At 31.9% G+C, this 26437-nt stretch overlaps 2 protein-coding genes and 1 long non-coding RNA gene across 3 annotated transcripts in view; all 3 read right to left on the minus strand.

Moving 5' to 3' along the window:
- Positions 1–26437, minus strand: part of LOC144850327 (uncharacterized) — a 150108-nt gene that overhangs the window by 63105 nt on the left and 60566 nt on the right. The gene's annotated exons all lie outside the window — the stretch shown is intronic.
- LOC144849647 (glycine cleavage system H protein-like) lies at positions 1522–11212 on the minus strand. The gene is made up of 5 exons (XM_078706633.1): positions 11045–11212; positions 10302–10381; positions 10076–10139; positions 4283–4414; positions 1522–1963 (listed from the first exon to the last, which is right to left on the minus strand). Exons 1-5 carry the CDS (start codon positions 11199–11201, stop codon positions 1869–1871), a joined length of 528 nt encoding a protein of 175 aa, XP_078562759.1. The 5' UTR covers positions 11202–11212; the 3' UTR covers positions 1522–1868.
- Positions 11893–24690, minus strand: LOC144849867 (multidrug and toxin extrusion protein 1-like). Its single transcript, XM_078706955.1, has 16 exons — positions 24589–24690; positions 24031–24180; positions 23479–23580; positions 22598–22666; positions 21846–21994; positions 20172–20214; positions 19844–19986; positions 19102–19199; positions 18512–18625; positions 17577–17644; positions 16740–16848; positions 15835–15910; positions 15202–15271; positions 14712–14844; positions 13885–13979; positions 11893–13375 (listed from the first exon to the last, which is right to left on the minus strand). Exons 2-16 carry the CDS (start codon positions 24124–24126, stop codon positions 12920–12922), a joined length of 1821 nt encoding a protein of 606 aa, XP_078563081.1. The 5' UTR covers positions 24127–24180; positions 24589–24690; the 3' UTR covers positions 11893–12919.

The raw sequence follows: 26437 nt of genomic DNA on the forward strand, positions 1-26437 counted from the left end.
AGCCTGTACTTTCAGAATGTTTACATGGAGAATAGTGCCTAGTATTCTACCGATGTACAGTTGTGCACCCCAACTTGTTTTGCTTTTCTTTTTTCCACAGTTCTTCTGACTTTTCACTTCCCATTTATTTACTGCAGTAAACATTTGGCATATGGCCCAAGAGTAGCATATGGCCCATCACGGAAGTGGGAACCCCTTGAATACAATATAAATACAGTTAAAAAGTATAGATAAAAAAACAATATACTGGTCATCATAAAGAATAAAATAGTAAATGGGGGAATAAATGCAACTTGCTGCACAGGTGTGGACGACTGTCACATACAGTACCACAACTTCAGTGCACACAAGCCAGATGTGTACACTGAACAATGGTCGAGGAGTGCCTTGAATCTGTGCCGATTGTATAGCTATGGTTTGCAGTGCCCCTGCCTTAACCACTCAACTCGACAAAAGCATGTCAGTGCTACTTTTGATGTATCATTCCAATCCATTCTTAACATTCGATCCATTTCCTTTTCTTTGCTATTTTTACTGTTTATTCCTTCTTCTCTTCCCTTGGACAATAGGGCCTTGTCCTATACTGTACTTCTGTCTTCCATGCTTCCCTTTCTGGGCTGCCCATTTCCTGTATCTGAACTTGTTTCTTTTCCACAGTTCTTCTCCAGGTTTCTTTTTGCTTTCCTACACTTCTCTTGCTTCTGATGTAACCATTCTAATTCATTCTCAATACGTGTAGTATCCATTTCCCTATTTACAATTTGATTGGATATCTGCCTACATGTTATTTCCCTATTTGACAACCTCATTTATATGTGAAATACACACACAAAAAGAAAGATAAGTTATAACACAGTGACATACATTATAATATATACAATATTATTGGGATAAAAACAAAAGCTTATTCAAATTTCTGAAAATGTTTGTATCATTTTCAGCGACTCATCTAATTTTCATGTTTTTTTCATCAGCAAAAAGCTGTGATGTGCAGTACTATAAAAACTCTTGATAATAATTTTGCTCTTTATGACAAATGTGTAGTCATGTTTCCCCGAATGTTTCGTATTCCATTTTTTCGTAGTCTTTCTATATTGCCAATAAAATTTTATATTCGTATGCCAAAAATAAAATGTGCGCAACTAAGGTACGGTATGTCTAGTCTACGTGCTAGATTCAGCTTTATATTCGCAGAACGAAACATATTTTAACACACATAGCATATCATACCAATACTTGATCTGTGATTTCGAAAGAGCAAAATAATCGATGGTCATACTACGTTTTAAAAAAAACATATTTTGACACACATAGCGTATCATACCAATACCTGAACTGTGATTTTGAAAAAGCAAAACAATCGATGATCGTACTGCGTTTAAAAAAAAAAACAAATACCGGTACTACTAGATACTTTTGTTTAAGTCATGTGCTAACTTTGTAAAAAAAATGTTTGGATTCAGCGAATCACATAGTGTATTTTAACCCGCAAAAGAAAAAATTAATCTTGAACAACATTGGTCAAAATACTATTGTTTAATCATGGAAGTTGACAGAATTGGTATTAAAAATTAGTGTATTAGCAGTCATTATACGCTTAGATTAAAACATTTTTTTTTAAATAGATGAATTAAGTTTTATCCACACAGCACCAACTATTATTAAATTGAAAACAAAAATCACAAAATCTTGCTACAAAATAAAACATACCATACACACAACATCCAACAAAAAACTAAAGATATAAAAAGATGTGATGTTTTTAAATTTATTTTACAGTGTTAATTTTATTACAGCTTCCTTTTATACTATTGAAGCTTTTTAAGAAACTTAATATATTTTTTGATAAATCAGGTGCTAAGTGACTTTTATTCTTCAGACTTTAAAAATTCATTGTACTCTGCCTCTGTCATTAGTTCCTCCACCTCGTCTAAGTTGCCAAGTTTAACTTTCAATATCCAACCTGAAATACAATTTTTAAATTATGAAATGAATATTGAAAATTAACAGTAATAATTAAAACTAGAATTTAATTCGTCACTTTGACGAATTATAGGTGATCATTTTTATCATTTTACTGAAATTAATTTTTTTTTAAACATGCACGTACGTTAACATACGATCGGAAAATGTTGATGTATGCCATCCTATTATATGCTTATAGTGCTGAGTTGTGCCTATATGCCATATACAATATGTACAGTATATACTGTATATCTATATACAGTGTAGCATAGGTGAAATTACGGGACACATGTTCTAATTTTTTGGCATGATGACGTTATCAAACTAAACTTTAAGATGACAATTTCGAAAGATAATTAATTGAGCAAAAAAATATAAGATTTGGAAAAAAAATTTGGCACGTAGAAGCGCTGTGCGCGCTCTTTGAATTGTGTATAACTTTGACGGAAAATATGAAAAAACTACTTTTTCACTTCAACTGGCCATATGTTAACGTCACAACATCCGATAGGCTTAATTTTTATATGAATTAATATCTACATTTCATCAGCTTTCACAATAAATTATAATCATCAAGGTAACCTTCAATTCTGAAGAGCTGTAAGATATTCAAATTTACTGCGAAGGTGAAATTACACGGCCTACGTTATTCAAGTTTTTACGCGTGATGACGTCATTAAAATGAAGATAGTGTCAACTCATGATAAAGATAATTAATTAAGCAAGCACATACTGAAAGTTGTGCGAAATTCGAGCACACATAACCAAGATGCGCTCTGTTGAATGTGATAATCTACACAAAAAGATAACAAATCCTAATTTTTAAATTCAAGTGGCCATTTGATGACGTCAAAACATTTTGTACGTAAAATGTGTACATGAATTCCTATCTACAACTCAATGGCTTCCAGAATAAGTTAAAAAAATCGGGGGTCATCTTGCATTCTGAAGAATTATTTTCATTTTAAAAAAGACCTATTTTTCACCATTTTCAGAACTTTTGTAAAATAAATGTGCGCATTTTGTCATTTTTAACGTGCTCGTATAGCGTTATTTTAAGTCGGAACTGACTCAAATTTGGTGAATGTACTAAGGATGGTGAGTAGAATGAGATTTGTAAAAAAAATTCATATTTTTTACGCTTTTTAAGTATCGCGCGCGCAAAAACGCATTTTTGCGCAGTAATTTTTTGAAACATGCAAATGGCCTAATTCATGCTCTAAATTGATCAAAACTTAATTTTGAGCGTTTTAAATTTTTAACGCGCGATATCACGCGCATGAACCTACGTGCGCGTGCGTTTTTATTTGCTAATATTTTTACCCTTGATCTGAAGTTTACGTGTAGTGAATTTCATTAATATGTGATAATGAATTATGGAGATATGATTGATAATGTGATTTCGCAAAATGGCGTATAAATGTCGTCACGGATGAGTGATCACGCTGGAAAGCTTATTAGGATTAAGTTGTATTATTTGAAAGATATTCTGAAATTTTTGTAATCATTGACATTAAACTTTTTGAGATAATTGTTACACAAAATAGTGTACAGAAACAATAAAAAGAAAAAAAATAATAAAAAAAAAAATAATAAAGATTTTATACAATAACAATAGGTGATCATTTTATTCTAAATGATCACCTAAAAATACTGTTTTTATTTTTTCACAGTTTTAATAACTTAGTTAATCACTTCCGTGGAAAAAACAAATATAAAAGAAATAATGTTTTCACTTAAAAAAGACAAAATAAAGAGTTAAAATCAACCAAGAACCCATTGAATTCCAGCCAATTTAACTTTTTTTTTGCTTTATTTTAAATTTAATGAATAACTGTGACATTAAAAATTTTAATGGCATTTTCAACAAAAACATCTTCTTCAACCATATGAAAAAGGCTAAAATAACGTTTTTCTAGAATTTAAGAATAATTTTAATTTTGCCTGGTATGCGAGAAACACAGTATTTTTTTTTTATTGAACTCTTATATGATTTTCCATTGTTATCACATTATATTACAAAACAACGCCATCTTTCTTTATATGCAACAGAACAAGTGTGAATGAAGCTTTAATACTAAATTGAGTGGCTTATTTAAAATATGTTTATATTTCTTGTATAACTAGTAACAGCATCTTCACAGCCATAGTTGGTCAACTTCTGGACAAAAGCCTACCATGTCAACAAGAGGTCACAATCTTGTGCTGTCTAATGTGTACTTAGTAACTTTTATTCATTCGTTATATATTCTTTGTGTACCGTATGTGCCTTGTGTGTGTGTGCATATTATAAATGTTTATTATTATCATTTATTACCTTCATCATATGGATGTTTGTTGATAAGTGAGGGCTCGTCTTCCAATGCAGAATTTGTTTCTGTTACTTCTCCTGATACTGGCATGTACAAATCACTGGCTGCCTTTACACTCTCAAGGGCTCCAAATTCATCTGAAAATTAAACGGTCAAATTTTTTTTTTAGGAATAACAAATTGAAAAAACAACTGACATTAAAAAACAAACTTTTTATTGCAATTATCAAAAAGTCATTTGGAAATCTTCCCACTTGGAATTAGACTCATTTTAAACTAACATTTTAGGAAGTCAGAAATATGTTAATAAAGGTTAATAAATAAATATTAATAAGTAGATTTTGTTTATTATGTAGCTGTATGCATTTAATCAGGGTAGTTTCAAGGGTTTGAACTAACTCCATTTTTTCCTGAAGTGACCTTTTCAAACTAGAGACCAGCAGCAACAGTCCTGTTAAGACATAACTAGCCTTTTGACATGAAAAAAAGAACACCCTGTTACAAACTTGGCTAAAGGCTCGTAGGCATATTACATAGAGATATTAAGTTCCTATGACTAAAATATCATTATGGTAATATACTGTAGGTACTATACAAATGTATTGAAATCACATGACCTCTGATAAAGAGTAAATTCTTTATGACCTCATAAAGTGTAAACCCTATTTGAGGATACAATTCTTCACAAAAAAGCTTTGAAAATATTTATTGTATCAAAAGTAACGACCAACGTAAAATTCTTTTACTGCAGTTGTTATATCTTATGTGTATATTTATTGCATCTTTCATTGTGTACAACGTATACATACAGATTACCAACCATGTGGTTATATCGATCTCCCTTAACCCCTTAGTCTCCCAATCCAGACACTACATCTTCCCCCTTCTTTAGCTAAAACTCACAACCCAATTAACTCCATACAATATGATATTCATTTTGGTTTTTTTTTAACTTTAACAATAATACAACAATTTAACTTTGAACTTTAAATCAAATATCATCATACATGCATATTATAAATGTTTTCTTTGATCACATATCATTTTCTTATTATTTCCAAGATTCCTATAATATCAATGAACAACTTAGCATATCATAACACTTAAAACTTTCAACATTTTAACAAAATCTCAACTTCTGGTGAACTTTAAAAATTTACATAACTCATAAATATGACTTCTTAATTTTACACTTTAAAAATCATCAAACCTCTTGGGTTTTTTCTTCTCTCTTACTGGTCTGCTTTTAACTATCATATTTTCATTACTCTTTGTTATTTTGTCACTTTGCTCAGTATCAACTGGCTTATTCTGTTCAGCGTCATCAATCTTACTGTTACCATTAACTTTACTAGTATCAATTTGTTTTAAATTATCATTTGGTGTTTTAACATTTGCTTCATTTACTCTTTCATTATAGGATCGAACATGTGTCGAATTCCTTTTGTATCTTACACCCTGTGGTGATTCAACCACTACACTATTCCCTTTTTTCTCTATTACTACATATGGTTCTGTGTGATATGGCGTACTCATCTTGTCCCTCTGTGTCACTTTCACTAAAACCTTATCTCCTTTACACACATCACTTTCCTTCGCACCTCTCTTCTCATCAATGTACAGTTTGTTCTTTAATTTAGACACGGCATCACGATCAGAAATCTCTTCGTCCATTATTGTATTATCATCTAATTCTGGCAATTTTGTACGCAACTTTCTATTCCACATCATTTCTGCTGGTGTCACTCCGGTAACACTATGTGGGGTTGTACGATATGCGAATAGGTACACTCGTAATTCTTTTTTCCAGTCTTTTCCTTCAGCTTGCGCAATGCGAATTCTTTTCATTAGTGATCTATTTTGTCGTTCAACCTCTCCGTTCGCAGCTGGATGTAATGGTGTTACACGTCTATGTCTGATTCCATTTTCCTTCAGGTAGGTTTCAAACTCATTGGACACAAACTGGGCACCATTATCTGAGGTAATTGATTTTGGTATGCCATGTTGAACAAACATATTTTCAAGTGTGTCTATAATTTTCTCACTTGTGATTGTCTTCATTAAACTAATTTCATAATAACGACTATAATAGTCTACCACCACTAGTACATTATCCTTCGTTGGAAACGGTCCCAGCAAGTCAATCGAAATATCTTGCCATGGTCCTGTTGGTAGTTGTGTTGGCTTCAATGGTTCTGGTGCTGGCATCGAACTTGTTATCTGACACTCATGACATGTTTTAACATAGTCTTCCACATTCTTCTCCATTCCAGGCCACCATACCTTGGTTCTAAGCCGTTGCTTGGTTTTGACTATCCCCAAGTGTCCTTGGTGTGCTAATTCAATACACTGTAATCTATATTTTTCTGGAATTACAATCCTTCTGTTTCTAAGAATTAAATATCCAAAACATGCAAGTTCTTGTTGTATTGCATTATACTGAATCAAGTCTCTGTCCCATTTATCTGTCCGTATACTATTTCTCACTTTACTCAATTCAGGATCTTCCTTTGATGCCTCTTCAACTTCACGTGATGATAGTGCACATGGGGTTGCATTTGATGCTACCAATCGAATATACATCTCTGTGTCATCACTGTCATTATTCTGTTTGCCATCAGTTTCTATTGGTAACCTTGATAATATATCAGCAATGTTATTCTTACCGGGTACATACTTTACTGTATAAGAATAGGACATAAGTCTCATCACCCACCTTTCAATCCGTGCATTTGGTTTAGACTTTGGTCCATACAGGCCTTCGAGTGGTTTATGGTCAGTTATCAATTCAAACTGTAGTCCATATAAGTAAACATGAAACCTTTCCATAGCCCATACCACTGCCAATGCCTCTTTCTCCGTTGTTGAATATTTTTTTTCAGTAGCTGATAATGTTCGACTTGCATAACTTATAACTCTGGTTTCACCATTGTATTTCTGAATTAAAACTCCACCAATGCCTACATTGCTTGCATCTGTCACCAACTGAGTACTTTCTGCATCTAATCTGAAATAGCCTAAACATGTTTCATTAGTTAAGCATTTCGTAAGTTTTACATAACTATTTTCTTGTTCAGACCCCCAATAGAAATTACAATCTTTTCGCACTAGTCGTCTTAAGGGTTCCGCAACTGTAGCTAAATTTGGAATGTATCGTGCTGAGAAGTTAACTAGACCTAAGAAACTTTTTACTTCTGCAGCTGTTTTTGGTCTCTTTGATTCTGCCAATGCTCTGACTCGCCCAATTGTAGGTTTGATTCCATTTGCTGACAATATGTGACCCATGAATGTTATCTGTGATACAGAAAATTGACACTTATCCTTGTTGAGAGTCAAATTCTTCTCTTTAAATTTCTCAAGCACTACACGAAGTCTGTCATCATGTTCAGTCTGTGTTCTCCCGTGTACAACAATGTCATCTGATATGTTAGCTACACCTTCGCATCCACTCAGCGTCTGACTGATTACTCTTTGGTACTTTTCAGGGGCAGCATTTATCCCGAACATCAACCTTTTGTAGCGATAAAGACCTTTGTTAGTTATGAAAGTTGTGATGTTTCGTGATTGCTCATCTAATTCAATTTGGTGATAGCCGTAATTCATGTCTAATTTAGAGAACACTGTACTTTGATTCATTTCATACAACACTTCGTCAACTGTTGGGATTGGATGCCTCTCCCTTTTAACTGCTCGGTTGGCCTGCCTCATATCTACGCAGAGGCGTATATCCCCATTTGGTTTTGGCACTACTATGACTGGACTTACCCAATCACTTGGTTCATCTACCCTTTCAATTATGTCAAGAGATTCTAACTCATCTAATTTGTCACTCACTTTATCTTTGAGACTAAACGGTATTCTATACATGCTCTGAACAACTGGTGTTACCTGTTCATCAATAAATAAATGTAACTTATAATCTTTTAATTTACCAATACCTTCAAATACCTGTGTATACTTATCTTGTACACTATTTATCACTTGTGGTATTACAATATTTAACACTCCAAGCTTCATTGCAGTATCACCTCCCAACAAAGCAGGACCTTTCCCTTTTAACACATATACATCTGCTGTTATTTTAGGCTCAGTATTATTACCTGTACCTTGAAAAATTGACATGTTCGTAGTAAATTTTCCTAACAACTCTAATGGTTTTTCTGACCCATATGCATATAACTTTCTGTTTGTCAACTCAGATTTGCATTTAATTTTCTTGGATTTTAACTGTTGCCATAAATACTGATCTATGATATTAACTGTAGCACCACTATCAACAATCATTTCTACCTTATGTACATCCATACAAACATTTATCTTTGTAGTTTTAGAATTATTATTTTGTATACCAAAAGCATAGTCATCGTCTTCACTTCCATTTTGAACATTACTAATATCACTACTCTTTTTGTCTTTACCTAATTTAGTTTTGCAACAAACAGCAAAATGTCCCAACATTTTACATTTATTACATTTCTTGTCTCTTGCAGGACAACATTTATCCTTAGCCAAATGTCCTTCTCTTCCACAGCGAAAGCATTTCCGGTTATCTTGTCTATCATTGAACTTTGACTTACTTGTTCTGTTAGTGTTAGGCCTACCACTTGAATTTCCAGCTTGGTACCTGTTTCTGCTCGTCGTGCTTGATCTTGACCATCTCTCATTCCTCACTGCATTCATGTTCGTTGTTGTTTCCACTCCATTAACTTCTTGTGACATCTCCTTTGCTTGCTTCTCACTCATTTCAAATGTGCTAGCTATTGCTTTTAAATTAGTTAATTTCAAAGTATTTCCTTTTTCTAGCAATTTTAGTCTCAGTCTATTTGATTTGCATTTTTCAATAACATGGTCTCTAATTAACTCATCAACATTCGCATCATCAAATTCACATTTTGCAGCCTGCTGCCTCAATCTGTTTATAAATTGGTGAATAGTTTCATCATCACCTTGCGTCAGTTTTCTAAAACAATAACGCTCATACGGTACGTTGGTTTTCATAGCAAATTGTTTATTTAATGTGTTTACAACAACATCATACTCATCTGTTCCGTTCTCCTCCGTTAAACAGTCATATATGTCCTGTACAGCCATTCCGGCGCAATGCAATAACAAAGCTTTCTTTTGGTTTTTGTCCACTACTCCTTTACCAGTAGCATATAATTCAAAACTGCGAAGCCATTTCTTCCACCGTTCAGCCGAAGCGTGCACATCGTGTGGATCATACGCAGCGATTCCCGTGATTTCAACGTTTACAGCGGTCATCGTTACAACAGTATTAAAACAAATATATCGCCAAAAATAACAGTATTGAAACTTCTAATCACTTGTGGTTCGATATTCTCCTTTACTCGTCGCCAATGTTATATCTTATGTGTATATTTATTGCATCTTTCATTGTGTACAACGTATACATACAGATTACCAACCATGTGGTTATATCGATCTCCCTTAACCCCTTAGTCTCCCAATCCAGACACTACAGCAGTTACTGCTGCATTAGTTAGATTTTGTTGAACCTTTTTATACAATTATTTTTCCAACTTGTTTTGGGATAATCACACAAATGTTTGTTACAGTTATTGCCTCATAAACGTTTACATTTGAACAAACTAAAATAAGTATTGCAGTAAAATAAATGCAGTTGCTATTGATGGAATGAATCCAACACACACTGACATAACACATGAGCAAGAACCTTTCCAAGAATCCTTAACAATTCAATATTACCTTTAACATATTTTTTCCACCCCAAACCATTTATCACCATTTTAGAACACAGCATAGCATATTTGAACATACCTCCTTTGAAAAATTTGGTCCCAACCTCTGGTAAATCCACAAAAACTAGATCACCTAATGCATCCTGAACAAAAAAAAATTGTTTTTAAAATTAACATTTATGGAACAATATGTCAAATTAATGGAATTATAATATGGAATTAATGGGTTGAGCCGATGCGAGTGCATATTTTTTAGTCCTGAAGAAAGGTGTCCTGGGGGGATTGTACTGTATTTTGGTCATCACCTGAGCATAGTCTGATATGCCAATAGTCCCTACGTTGTCTTCTAATGTGATCCATTCATGCTCTTTAGAATACTTCCTTTCTGCAAAAACAATTAAAGACGGTAAAACTTAACCAAGTTAAAGCTTGGTTCGCACTAGGGCGTAAGTTGTAATTATAAGCGAATTGCATCCTAGTGGGAACCATGCAAAATACTGATACCTGTGCAATTTGAATCAAATTGAGTTTAAAAGGAATTCCTCTTGCACATTTAAAATTGTGCAATTCGTTCATATTGCGCACAACAAAACATGTGTGAGCTATTCCAATCAACTAAATATCGTTTTTAACAAAAATGGGGTTGTCACAGCACTTTCACACCTTGTTTTTTATTGTTTGTAGGCCTAACCTAGCTTATTTCAACTGCAAACAAAAATATTTAAAAAATAAAAGATTGTGATTGCTTTAATAATAATAAAGAACATTAATATCAACTCTATTCTAGATAGATAGGCCTATAATAGGCCTAGGCCTAGGCCTAGTAATATATTTCTACCTAGATCAGGGAGTTTTAACAACTCCCTGCCTACTAGATTAACCTAGGCCTAGGCCGAGTCTAGTTAGGCCAGGCCAGGAAGTGGCAAGTTTGGGACTTGATGACCATTCTCCTCGCCGATCAGCTCCTTTTATTTCGGCCGTCGTGCGCTCTTTAAAAACGAGTCTAGCCTAGCCTAGCTAGGCCTAAAAATGAACATTAATATTTTACCTGTAAAAGCAGTGCAGCTCCTGTTAAAATATCTGGTTGACTGTGTTAAAATTAAAGGTTGACTTTGCTTGGCAAGAACATTAACATTCATAATCTTAGAGGCAGAAAATTGCAAAGTTCCAGCCAACAGCCGTAATCTCGTGCTCGTCGCCGCCATGTTTTTCTCTACGCGTGTGACTCAATTTTAAATTTTTAATACCAAAGCTATTTATACGAAAACAGTAATTTCATGCAGCTATTTACACGTACATTACAAACTCTGAGTACAGTACAGTACACACATTTTAAATATACAGCATTACAGCGCATTAATGTAGAGTGTTATTGACTAGGTTCTCATCTGAAAGACGACAAAATAAATATGAATTTGCTTAACATTTTGATTGTTTGCTTTATTTAAAATTACACAATAAAGTAGTTTCATTAAACACATTTCTTTGTGTTCAGTCATTAAATCTTTACTTTTTGTAAGACAATGACATATTATACGTAGTTTATAAAATCTTATGTATACTTTATTACTGTATTAAAAATATTAAAATGTTATTGTATTAAAATATTTGAATTTAATATAACAAATAATGTAATACCGGTATATAACATAAGTTATTAACTTTCAACCAAACTTAAAAGTTAAGTCCTTTATGATTGAATTGTAAATGCAATAACAAAAAGAAAAGATAAATTGTCCTCCTGACAATTTTTTGAAATATTTTTTGCCATTTTAATGTCACATATAATAGTTGACCAAAAATTGGATAGAAAAAAAATTATTTACCTGAAAAACTGTAATTTATTTATTTTTTCTATGGAAATGAATAACTTCATTAAATTGCTAAAATGGTCTATTAAAAGGCTGATTTTATAAAATTGTTCATGATTTTGGGGACAATACATCTTTAAAGTCAGTTATTGTTTTAGTTATTAATTTTTTCTTTTTATAAATTAAAGTTATAATGATTATGATTGACTCAAATTATCACGTAAAGTTAGCTTTACGGTTAGGTTTAGACATCTTTACAACATTAGAATTGCACCTACACTACACTCAAATGTATATTATGCATATACAGTTTGCATACATAAAACTATGATTTGTCTCTGTCCCTTATCATCTGTGTACAGTTAGGACAACTACTATTATTCAAAATTGTTAGTACTGTTTATATCACATTTTACAAATAATCTTACATAGAAAAGGTTTGGTCAAAATACAAATTGAATCAATTTACCTTCTTCTAAGCTAAGTTTTAACTTTTGGAATTAATTAATGATTATGAGCATTAAAATAATACAAAGCAATATGTAACGAAAATGATATTTGTGTCAGTGGGATTCACATATTATTATTATTTTGAGAAAAAAAAATTTAAATTTGAAAGCCCTTTTCATACAACAATAAACCTCTATATTTAGTATAAGCATGGAGAATTCATTCTCCATGAAATAAGTGTGGAGAAATTTAGAATTTGATCATGCTATAACCATGTGTACTTCATACAACATATTGTTATCATATATATAACCTGATTAGTTTTTGTATTTACAGTAATACTATTGTTTTAATTCTGTTTACTTATCTGACGAGGTAGTTTCAGTTTCAGCATAAACTATACATATTATCATAAAATACATATCATCAAATCACATAATTCCACTTCAACATTAAAAAAAAAGCAATGCAATTGTCACTAAATAAGGAACTAGTCCTTAAACTAGAACTAATGACTTATGGTAATGAAACAAAACACTTCAATCCTTGTTTAGCGTTGGTCGCCGCCCAACAGAAAAAAAAGTAAAGGATCCGCCCTTGATAATGATTGAGATTGGTAAAATGTTTTACATTATAGAAAAATATATTCTAATAAAACAACACTATAATTGGATACAATCATCATCAAAATAATAGTCAGATTCAGTATCCACTGTTACATTTAAGGAAGAATACATATCACAATACGTCGGACGGAATACAATACTAAAAAGAAAACCTGTAACAAAAACAACTAGACTGATCAACATAAAAGCAGCACGCTTTAAGACTGTGTATCGTAAATCATCTGGAACCAGTCGTATCTTGATGTCATCATCTTCAACTTTTTCAGCATTCTCTACAACGTCTCCATTCTCTCCTTTCCAACCATCATTCATTAGTGTTTCGCATGTATCTGGCTCTTCCGCAGAAAGTTTCTTGGATGTTTTATCGGAAAGTTTACGAAGTTCTGTTGCATTTTCCTCGCAATCTTCACTATTTAAACGCTCTTTTTCTGATTTGTTTGCCTTTTGCGTTGATGACCGTCTTGTTTTATTTGCTCCAGCTCTAATTTGTGCCTAACAATTAAGTTTGGAAATAGAAACTGTAAGTTAAACTACGGAGCTACAATATTTTACTAAATGAGAAATCAAATAATTTTATACTTTTTCATTGGCTGTAACATCAGCAAAACTAGTTTTATACATTGTGTTGTTTATGTTTTGGAATTAGACAATAAATAAACCTCAATCGCAACAAAATCTGAAACCAAACCACAAGCATCACATTTTTTCGCTCAAATTTAAAGTATTAGGTATTCGTGTTCCACCTTCTAAATCCCTTTCTACGAAAAATTCTATGAGTTCTCACTGCCAAACACATACCAGAGGCCCCAAAGCTTATGGAGGCCTCTGAGCAGGATAAAAAGGCATTGAAATATGTTGAAAAAGGCTAAAAACACCCAAGGTCTCCAACGTTGGAAGCCCACTTAGCATCCATAAACCAGGGGCCTTAATAGGCCTATGCATTACACCACTGGGAATGGTCTTAGTGGTTCAGAAATTGATATAAACTATTTAAATCATACCTTGTGCACTTCAAGCTCCCAATCTAAATTCATTAAAATAATAAATAGAGATGTTCCTTGCACTATCAAACAAACAGTTATACCAATCCACAGTCCTATAATACAGAATAAAACATGACATATTTTATTTTATTATTAACCATTTTTAGAAAGGATCACCTGTGCAGGTCTTCATTTTTTTTTTCAGTTCTCTAAGGCACACTGTTTAAGTAAAAACATTCAAATTAGTAGACTTAGGAATAATTCTATTCTATACAGGTTTTTATATAGTGCCCTACAAAGAACAGAGTGCCTACCAATACTTAGTATTTAATTAAAAAGAAAAGTTTTAAGTTGACGTTTAAAATAGAGGTTGCGAATTCACTCCTCTCAAATCGACAGGTAGTGCGTTCCAGATCCGCGGAGCGGTGACAGAAAAAGCATTGTCACCAGCTTTCCGATTAGATCGTGGAACGAAAAGTCGGGTGGGATCATTAGAGGAGCGAAGTCGGCACCTGTAATTAAATGAAAGCTGGTCACGGTTAAACTTATTTAAATCAAAAATGTACAAAGGAACAACAGAGTAAATACATTTATAAACAAAAACAATAACTTTGTACAAAATTAAAATCAAATGTCAAATGTCAAATTTACTCTACTGTAGTTACTGCAGTAACTACACTTTTGCAGTAATGTAGGATTTTAGTTTGTTTCACTATAGAACTAACACGGTGTACACGGTGTATCATACCTTTCCCCAAATAAAGCTTGCTAAATATTTGCACAAGGAGGTTTAAACGAAAGATAATTAATGTAACTGTTGTAGAATAATTTCTTACGATACTTACCAATAATCCCTAAGTCTGTTAAAAACAACAAGCTACCCCCAAGCGGCATAGCTATCAAATAGAAACATATAAGGTTAAGCCCAGCTCCCATCTTCTGATGTCCTGAGCCTCGAAGACCACCATTTCCTACAGCCTACAGAAAATGTATACATATTTAACATAAAACAGAAGCTTAATTTTCATGTAAACTCGTGGTTCCAACAGGGTACTTTATCATCGATCAAGTTTGTACTTCACTTTAATTGGAATATAATAAGCAAAAATATACTTTTATTATACCGGTGTCTAAAAAATACATATAAAATTTTTTACAAATTGAAAAATTGCAGCGAACAGCTAGAGATAAATATAATATATAAGTTTTATCTAAAAAATATATTGTTTGAAGGAGTGCATGGCGAAATCAATAAAGTTTGCGGTACAGCACGTATGTACTTTAGTTCTGAAAAAGAACTGTTTAGTTCCTTGTCATTTTGATCAATGTACTCACTCCAGTATAATCAAAGAATCCATATATAAGAATCAAAGGTACAATTTTTGCCACCAATTGAACAATATCTCTAAAACAAAATAAAAATAGTAATTCAGTTAATTAACATCTTTCTACGTTCATCAAATATTTTCCAGTAAACAAAATTAGCAGTGTGTGTGTGTGTGTGTGGGGGTAACAACCTGTGTTTTGCAGTCTGTTTTACATCATATAATGATTTGATATAGTCGTATATTTAAGAATAGACAACTAGTTTTTTTTTAGGTTTATGTTTTTATTGTGCCTTGCCAACAAAGGGCTAACTACTCATATCAACACACAGTACAAACTGGGCTGACTGCGCACAGCTATGAATAACACACACAATATCTAAGGATCTCTTCCTGTCAAACTCGGATTTCAACTTTTGCTACTTAAAATTACGTACATCAGTTCATGTAACAAGAGAGTACCAAAGCTTGGTTCCTGCTTGGATGCAACAAATCCCACCGAAGTAAATTGACAAATCATGACAAGATGGATCATCCACACTATCACTTGTGATTTGTCAACTCTTTTGCAATGTGTCTACGTCATCCAATTGGGAACCAAGCTTTAGATTCTCATTTTTCATAAAATTATACCATTACTTACGGATCATTTATGAAAACTTTAGCCAAGTCATCTTTCAATATAAACATTACACCAAAAACAAAAAATGCACAAAACCCTGGAAATGAAAGTTACAGTTCATAAAGCTCTGTCTACACTATAAAACTTTGTGACAAAAAAATGTGATGTGCCCATATATGGATACAAGGACATATCATATCATATTTGCCAACATCACACTTTTTTTGTCAAACTAGTTTGATAGTGTAGACAGAGCTTCTGACCCAGATCAAGTTACTATTTTTTTTTTATTTATTTATTTGCAATCTCACCATGGTATTGTAAACTGATAGCAATCTAGGAATATTGTAATTACTGATTGGTAAAATCATTGAAAATGTTGCGCATGCCAATTCCCTATCTACTGGCTGTAGTGCTATTGTTTTTGGAATTAATGTGAAGTACAATCAACATTTATTGATATAGGCATCAAAATAATCTGGTGCTTCTCAGTTTGGATATGCAGGCCTTGTCTTTTAAGGCGAGCGAGTGCGATCACTCACCTAACACACTCCTAAACTGCCCTTGAGGAGTGCGATTTAATTAACACGCTTAAATTTGGTACTTCTACACACAAAATACAAAGAGCACACCTACCGAATCCCTGAATGTATTGAGGAGTGCAATTTGTAGTACCACCCCTATAATTTTCAAAAGGCCTGGATATGTAATGCGACGAAAGAACATGATATTTTAATCAGCGTCTGTGTCTTTCAACAATATTTCAATAATATAAAACATTGTTGAAATTGTATTTGTATGTGCATGTCCACAGGGAAGAACAACATTGTGTTGATCTGGGTCTTAGGGTTATACATATAGTTGAATTCACAAATTGTTAATATATAACACATAGCAATCTTCCAAAAAAAGTTGTCAATACTTACAGCTGCCCAGGAACGCAACATAGAGAGCAGTCTTTGCACTCTTAGTATCCTTTGCGCCAAGTGAATGACCTATTCGAATACTTGCTGATATTGACAAGCCATAGGGTATCTGAAAAGTACAAATAGTGTATTGCTTGATTGCAATTTATAAAGCAAAAATCTGTCTACAATTGAAAGGAGTAATATTAAATCATTTTCATTTAAAGAGTAGCTCCAGGTTTTAAATTTGTAATAATTTGTAATGTTATTTTTACAGTAATGTATAATGTTAATGTATTTATATATGTCATATACATGCAACTTAGATGTTACACTTTTCAACAACATGTTTCACCCCTAAGGGTCATTTTGGTGCTGCCAACTACTGTACGGCGCTAGTTTGTCTTTCCACTACAGTGGCTGTGTGAGCCAATACACTGGGCTAACAAACCACTGTAACAACATTGATAACCACTCAATTTATTAAGTACTAAAAGTAGAATACAGTATACGTTGTGAAATAAGCCCTTTATTTTAAAATGGTGCTACAAGGCAGAATATTCTTTATTATTATTATATTATTGTTTATTCTAAACAGTTAGGATGTTAATGATTATACTATAGGTCATTAAGTCAGTCAATTCCTATTTTACAGTACTGTATAACATTACAAACAATTCAACAGCACTACTGTTAAAAAGAGGCTTGTTCTGCTTCACCGCTCTCAAAAATAAAGTAAGGTTATTATAAATTTTTAACCAGGAAAGAGTGATTTACTCTTCCCTGGTTGAACAAGGGTTTATATTAAATATTACAACAGGAATTACCCTTCAAAATAATATATCAAAAACCACATACCATATATGCTAATGCGGCAACCTGAATAGTAATTGACAATGCACCAAGTTGTACTTTCCCTAAAGTAGCTTTTTTTATAAATGAATGCAAATAAATTAAAAGAAATGAGAATAATATAGAATAGCATATGAATCCATTTTACACTGCCGGTAAAAATGCAAAAGTGTTCCAAAAATTGTCTAAAACTGAGTTGCTTAAACACAGAATAATAGGCTAGTGTATACAGTGTTTAAATAATTAACAGAAATAACTGTGATTATATTTATTAAATATAGTGAGGTATTTTGATTATTGATAAAAATTGACAATAATGTAATACATTTACCTTATTCATGCATTACCCAATCAAGTGTATAAAGTTTATAAACGTGAAAGTTTAGTTTTTTGCTTGGCAGTATAAAAATAATAATAAATATACAATAATATCCTAAAATATCCATAAAAATATAAGTCCAACATGCACTGCATTCTGTCCCAAACACCAGTGGTATTTTTTTAGACTGCTCTTGCAGTTTTAGTAATCTTATTCTGTATATTTTACATTATGGTTTGTTGGCCAGAATAAATGTATGAAATAAAATGAAATATTTTGTTCAACACTGTTATTGGTGACTTCTGTCACTTTAAGAAATAAAATAAAAAAATTTAATTATTTTAGTCGAAAACATAGTTATAGGACAAATTCATTGTTGCTGTCAAAGTGTATGTGTCTGAACTTGGATATGCCCCTGCTGGTTAAAAAATAATATACTGTACCAACCATCAGTGGCTCATCCAAATAGGCAATCAAAATGTAGGCAAAAGTTTGAGATGGTATGTTGGTCATGTGATTAAGATCCCAGGTCTAGCAATAGCATGTGTGTTATCTTATTGTCTGTATTGAAGTCTGGAATGAATTGAATTGAACTGAATTATACCTTTCAACATGTTATTACCTGCCATAAAGTAACCTATTTCAAAGCACCACCATTCAAGACACACATGAAGCATACCGGATAGTGATAGGACTGCAAATGGACCCCAGTCATACAAACAATCTTTACTCCAACCTACAAAAAAAGTCATAAAAAATAATAATAATATTCTGGATTTATAAAGTGCCTTGTTTAGTGTTGTGAAACCTCTAAGTGTTGTACATATTATTACCCCGGTCATACTCTCATAATGCAGCTAGTAATCAGCGCAATGTTATGTCTTGATCTAACCTATTTGTACACCTGGGTGGAGAGTGGCAAACATAAATGTCTTGCACCCGTATACAATGCAATGGAATGAGTGCTAGATTTTACGATCAGTAGTCCAAAGTCAAACACACTGCGCGATACACCTTCACAATTAATTTAATTATCTTCAGTAATCGACCAAAGTAAAATTAATAGCTAGAGCCGTGGTAAATTAATGTTTTTCCAGGCTGAACAAATCAAGACCATGTTTGCGATTATAGAGGTTGGTATGCAGCTTAAACTATAGAGGATGCTATACAAATTACAGTACTGGGAAGATAGAAGACATGAAAACGACTTACCATGCCAAGTTCCAATGTACATTTTTGAAAAGAATATGTAACTAGTTAATAGAGCTAACAAAATATAATAGGACAGCGCAAGAGCAATAATAGGCCCTCTGAAAATAAAAAAAAAACAGTATGACATTTTTGTGATCACTTTTGTTATTACACATATTGTTATTAAACCTTGTATATGCAATTATTTAGTTTTTTTAGAGGTAATTATACATTTCAAAGACTATTCAGAAAATCATATTGTATACCATAGCTTTAATACAGTGCAATTTGTGTGGTTCTCTATAAAAAGTCACCATTACCCAAAATTCCTATTGTAAAGTCACACATATGGTACAACATGTAAACTGAACATGTGCACCTAAGATTACTCCATGAGAAAACACAACCTTGTTATATTAATCCTTGTCATAAAAACAGCATCATAATTTCATTTTCATCGGTTTTGACTAATTAATTACAAACATTTACAGTTTAGTGTGGGCATCGTTAGGAGTATTATGCTATAGAAGATATAGGGATGCTGGCAGAAACTGTGTCTGCAAAATATGGTATCTATCACCAAATACTCTATTAAATGCACAAAGAAAATTGAGAGAACAAAGGTTAAATACGGGGTATTTTGAATAGAGTATATTGTTGTTTATTGGAGCACCATTTCTTCTGCCAAAAATAGACCATGATTTAAAAACATACCGTATATATACGGTATATCTTTGGCAGAATAAACAAGCCTTATATGTACCTGATTCCCATATCAAATTTGTAGATAAATACATAGCAGAGCAAGGCACTAGCACCATTACTTGTCAAGGTACAGCACACAACTGGCAGCAAATGATTGTTGTTTTGAAGATATTTTACTAATACACCATTGGTCAAAACAACCTAAATTAAAAATAATTATTATTTAGGTGGATGGTTATATAATCTGCTAAGTGCTCTGACTGTAAATGATTCCAGTGCTTCTTTTCACTCAGATACGCATGTTGATTTTCATTGTAAAATAAAAATTGTTGATGGAATAACATAGAATTGTTGCAAAAATTAGGTCAAATGAAAACAATACTTACAGGGACCGCAGGCATAAAGTGAACAATAAAAATTCCAGACATTCTGCAACAAAAAATTAATATTATTCTCATACAGTATTTTAGACTAGAAACGGCATGGGAAAGGTTAGTCAAGGTTCTATACTGCATTTCAAATAAATTGTGTTACATACATATTTGTACTGTATATTGTTTTAGTAGTATTTCTACCAAATAACAATTCTAATATCAACTCAGCCTTGTAGGAAGGAAGTTATAATAAAAAGTTAAAGGAAAGTTATAATAAATAATAATAATCTTGAAGAATAAATATTTTGGCAGGCACACATGGCATTTAATACATATAATACTTGAGCAGACAAAAATCTGAACGTCGACTGGTGGACTAAAATATAAAAAGACAATAATTATACAGACTTTGGATAAGTTGAAGAGTAAACTGACTAATAAATTATATATTCACCATATAGCCTTTTGTGCAGAAACTGAGCATTATTGTATGATACAAATGTACTGTAGTAAAATCAAAGGTGTTTCTTTTTGTAAACAAATTCACAAAAAAATTTTTTTATTAAATGGTTTTGAAACCTGAAATCATGGACCTATGTCTATGCTGAAAACAAATATTGATCCTGGTTATCACAGTGTAAAAAATAACAATGAAAGATATATGACTATTTGAAATAAAGGTTTCTTTCAACAAGCATACTTTGACTTCTTATATTCTATTATTACACATTCACAAATTATTTATAGACAGTCTTGTTAATGTAGAACTTATTTGTTTGAATAAACAATGTCACATGACTTCACATTGCAGTTTGCAGTAAAATATTGCAACACAAAATCACATGTCTACAAATATGGTGATCATTACATCATAGACCTCCATGATTACATCATACTGTAGATCTTCATATTTGGTACTTCAGTAAGTAAATTAAGTAATACCAACAACCCATTTCAAATTTATTCTACTGCAGTTACTGCAATAACTATATTTGTAACTGCAATAACTATATTTGTAACTGCAATAACTATATTTGTAACTGCAATAACTATATTTGTAACTGCAATAACTATATTTGTAACTGCAATAACTATATTTGTAACTGCAATAACTATATTTGTAACTGCAATAACTATATTTGTAACTGCAATGACCTATGATTTTACCTATTTCAATGTTTGGGCAGTCACTGCAATAAACAGTGTGTATGAATAAGCATGATTTCCTCAATGGTATGATGAACCATTTTTGTAATTAGATGTTCAGCAGATGTTTTGTTAAAGGCCAATTTACACAGACAAGCGGTAACAGTAATAAAAATAGATACACAGATTCTATGTGGGACAAGCTATGCGGTTTCCTGCTTACCATGTCATGTCATGATGTATTTCTGTGAGGATCCCTAATGATCAGCTTCGGCTGGATGGACCACCTTCGTAAAATATTGTGGAAATAAATAAATAAATAAACCATTACCGCTCGTCTGTGTAAATTGGTCGTAAGTGTGTAATGTACATGCCCAACAATTAAATTTTAATTAATTAATTATAATCTAGGCTAAATTCAACACAACAAATGTAAATCCATTGCTGTGCATTTCCAGTAATATTAATAAACCCACCTTTAAAGAATTCACTTGCTCATATACAGTAATTATACATAAATTATTTATAGAAAGTGCATACCTTGCAATGTCTGGTTTAACATTCATTAATATTAAAACACTTTCCATATTTGGTATTATAGCCAATATAATAAGTGAAAAAGTGTTTAAAATGAGAAGACTGCGCTGTAAAACTGTTCCAATACCCTTTTTGTTACTGCTACCAAACATCTAGTATGAAAAGGAAACAAAAGAAAATTAGTTTATTATTTCAAAAAAAGAAAAAAAAAAGAAATGCATATGATAGTTGATTAGACAGGTTACTAGGAAGTTGATTGGCAATTATTAAACAAAACAGAAGTCAAATCAGATGTTTTCAATGTCAACCATGCTGATTTGAATTTTACATCATTATTATGTTTGACGTTGGTCCTACGATACTCAATTTCAATCCAATATCAATACAAATTTATTTCTTACATCTCTTTAGAATCAAACGAGTGTACACAAGTTGAAAATGAAAGTGACAAAACTTTAAACATTAAAAACAGTAGAAAATAATCAACTTAAACTTGTATCAGGTCCACACACATAGGTCAGCCATGCCGATAGAAAAATAAATTGTATTGACCATGCCGATAGTCACTTAATACACCCATATTTATATTTAATGATGAAAATAGTTTTTAAAAGATTGTGTCCAAAACGTAAAAAACCTAAATCAAATATTCCAGAGCATTTTTTTTTTCTGCTAAATAAGGAAGTTTCATCAGCTAATTTATTTGTCATTGTCATGTGACTTGAAACGAATATAAACAATATTTTTTATCTCACCTGTGCAAAGTAAGTATCACATGCTGTTGACAGGCCATTTGAAACAGAAATACATAATGTGTTGATCATCTGAAAAAATGAAATAATTAAATTAATTAATTTTTTGTAATTTATATTGTAAAGGGGGAAATCTTTTTTTTAACCTCCTATTGCCATGCTATAATTGTTTTTAAAATATATATATTTTTTTGTTGAGGCAATAAAAGTTGAATATATATATTTTAAGTTACATTCACACTATAGCCCACTGGCCTGACTTATGTATATAAATATTTATTGGGTGGTCACACTATAGTATTGAAAAGGTGTTAGTGAATTGTTGTTTGCACAGGTTAATCATACAATGACCTTGACCAATGATTGCTTTGCCTGTTTATTATAAAAATGAATAGATTATATATTGTTTTAAATTCAATCTATAACTATGGAGTATGTTATAAATATCTAGCATTAAAAAGTGTCAACTGTAAACTTATTATCAGAAATAAAATTCCTATTAAAACTTTAAAGCCCATATTAAAAATAATTTGATTGCACTATTTAATAAATTAGTATACTCCAGTGAGTTATGTTCCAGGAATGACAGGGTACCACTAACTATAATTGTGAATAACTTGAATTATTGTAAAATATTCAAATTCAAGCATTTTTTATTCATCATCAAAAACCATAGAGTAAAGAATAATTAAGTAAGTAATTTTTACTTCAATGCAAAAACACACAAAATAAAAAAACAAGAAAAAATCAATCAAGAGATTAAAAGGAAACACTATTTTAATATACTATAAAATAGTGGAAAGCATCATGTCGCAAGATAAGGGGTGTAATAATGATACTGTTGATCAGATTGATAATAATGATGATGTTTTAGTAATACTCACGGACGCAGCTAGAGAGGCTGATGCAAATTCAAGTTTGCCGAGACGTCCACAAAACAACAATGGTATAACAGTGACAGTGAAGATGGATAAGTTGAAAACAATCTATAATAAAGACATAACTTAATGAAATAATAAATAATATAACAAATATGAATAAATCTTTATCTTTTCTTTCTTTTTTGACTACATTATTCAAAGTTTGATTTTATCAGGAAAGAGTGAAATCTGATTTTATTCCTTTATTTTTCATGCTTGGCTGGTTTTAACAATTTTTAGAAATGCCTGTAGTGGAAAAGCAAATATTGTGTAGGTAGATTTATTATTACAACAATAAATATTATATTGAAAATTAAGATTGGAATGTATGATCAATAGAAATGCCTAGAATACAAATTGTGAACCGTGTGTCTGAAAAGAGAACCGCCCAATAAGATTGGGTACCATCATTTACATCCCTCACAGCCGCTCCAGCAATCTGATACAGGTCTGAATAGGTCACTACTGTATTGTTTAAAATTAATTATAATTGAATTATAAAAAAATGTATCTTACCGAAGACCATATGTATTTAAATTGCTTTTTAAACTCATCTTTTAAATCTCGCAATGAGATGTTTTGTAAATTTTTGCAGCAGTTTACTGATGGCATTTTGCAGCAGGTAAAATAAGTACCTTCACCACAGGATTATTATTATTGGTCTTTCTGAAATAAAAGGTAAAAGGTATGTTTAAATTAATATATATTATATACTGTATTGTTGTTTTGCTTATTAATATTTATTATTTAGGCTAGGTGCAAACAATAAATCTAAATCTAAAATAAAAACTAGTTCATTAATTGAAAATAAATAAAGAATAATAAGTATAACCCCTCTATACGTTTCAATGTTATAACATCCACTAATCCGCCCAAAGCCCGATAAACAAAAACTAATTATTAATCGGGGCGAAACGACTACACGACACACAAACTGGCACCTTCTTCTTCGGTAAAGACACTTACTTACGTGAAGCAGAGATCATAGGATTAGGCCTACTAGTGTTAGGTCTAACAGGGTGATGGCAATTTTATCATACAAAAAACACACTTATATTTACAGGGGCTACTTACAAGTATTTGCTTTTTCAGCAGACCCCAAAATTCGTATTGCAAATGCCGTTTAAGCGTTGTTTTCTTCCATACAGGCTCACTCTTTTTCATCCACCACCAGCTGATGCAGAGAGGGAGGATGTACTCTGTGTTGGTGTTTGTTGTGTGGTAATATAGTATAGTATTGATCTGAGCCTGCGCATATGCAGAGCTGTCAATCAAATAATTCATCATTATGCAATCATGATATTGGTGGTGAAATAACTGAAACAATTCATCATTAGGCCTATTTCTTTTTTATATAAAGAGGAAAGAACCTTAATGTGGGATGTAAAATACATTTTTGAATGCATTTTTGTTTTTAATATACATAGGCCTAAGCATAACAGATGTTTGTCCCCCAAAAATGAAAATTAAGATTATTTAAATCAAACTTTAAATAGGTTATTTTTTGTAGTTTTAATAATTGAAGAAATCACTTCCGTAGAAGTTTACTTACTTTTTTAAATGGTTAAATTCAACCAATAACACAATTTGATTATTTTTTGCTTTAAATTACAATTGTTTAGATAAATACACTTTTTTAAATTGCATATTCAACAAAAATGTGTTGAAGAATTATTTTTTCAGGGGGACGACAATACATCTTTAAATTCTTTCAAAAATAAACTTTTACTATATATATATTAACAAATTGTTGTAGCCAGATATAACCAAAACCCTACTGGTTAAACCATCGGGAAAAAATAACTGCTTGTTATAGCTCTCATTACGACTAGGCCTACTGTTGATATTACTTTTTTGTTCACACTGTACTAGTCTACTCATGGGCTTTCGTGGTATTCACTCATGATATCCAAAACAAAGAATAATATACATTTATATTACAAAAATGACAATTTTAAGGTAAACAAAATCAATTTGTACTAAGAAAATGTTTGATAGTTTCTTACTATTTTAGGTATATAGGAAATGTATTATAAATCACAATATCTTCAATAAATATTTAGAATGTACCGCCGTAAATCTCGAAAAGAGCCTATTGGCTACTTATTTTTCAATGACTCTTGAGTGGGCTTCTTTTCGAAGTGACTTTTTGCAACTCGACATTATGATTGCTGTAAATTTTGTGAATTTTACTACGTCCTACAATATATGATTTTTGAGACAGTCTCATTCATGCCAAATTATTTGCCAAAGAAGCAGATAAGAAGAAGATACGTAACAAGATGCGATCACAACAACATTTGGAACATTTTTGGAAAACAATACAACTGTAAAACAAATGTATGATGTAAACTCAATCATAAGTCTGGCATTCAAACAGAGGCTCCCAACTTGGAAAAAATGAAATATCGGAAGGTTTTTATAAAGCTATAGAGGGCGGTATAATACTAAATCAACCATAGAGGGCGCTATGGAAAACCTAAAAACAGAGCCTGCCGAAGGCAACTTAATATTATTTCACTATTTAAACAACGCATGAATGAATTATAAACATCATACGGATCGATATTAGTATATTATGTTTTCTAATCTCTTATCTAGAGAGTAGAAATTATAAATGTATACATAATCGGGAGATTTTTTTTATATTAATAAGATGTTGATCCAACGATCATGAAGCTTTTTATTCTTCCGTTGAAAGTGCGATCCTTTTTTGTTCTATTGTATGGTTTAGTAGTTTAAGAAAATCGGATGTTGGCAAACTTCAAACAATTATTAATAGCCTAAGGCCTGTCGTATTATTAAGGAAAGTATCTCAATTGATGTAACCGTGTACCGCAAAAAATCCTAGAAAAGAGAAAGGGCATTATACTAAATGATAAACATTACCACCAAGATTATGTATGGTTAAGGTCAGGAAAGC

This window comes from Antedon bifida, chromosome 8 (genome assembly GCF_963402885.1).
Source record: "Antedon bifida chromosome 8, ecAntBifi1.1, whole genome shotgun sequence".
Classification (NCBI taxonomy): domain Eukaryota; kingdom Metazoa; phylum Echinodermata; class Crinoidea; order Comatulida; family Antedonidae; genus Antedon; species Antedon bifida.

Coding starts and splice junctions, on each gene's coding strand:
- LOC144849647 (XM_078706633.1), bottom strand. CDS start 11,201: ATGGCGGCGACGAGCACGAGATTACGGCTGTTGGCTGGAACTTTGCAA. Junction 10,382..11,044: donor GAGCTGCACTGCTTTTACAG/GTAAAATATTAA, acceptor TTGTTTTTGCAG/AAAGGAAGTATTCTAAAGAG. Junction 10,140..10,301: donor GCATATCAGACTATGCTCAG/GTGATGACCAAA, acceptor TTTTTTGTTCAG/GATGCATTAGGTGATCTAGT.
- LOC144849867 (XM_078706955.1), bottom strand. CDS start 24,126: ATGCCATCAGTAAACTGCTGCAAAAATTTACAAAACATCTCATTGCGA. Junction 19,200..19,843: donor AAATTTGATATGGGAATCAG/GTACATATAAGG, acceptor TTTTATTTTCAG/AGGGCCTATTATTGCTCTTG. Junction 16,849..17,576: donor TTGCCGCATTAGCATATATG/GTATGTGGTTTT, acceptor TGTACTTTTCAG/ATACCCTATGGCTTGTCAAT.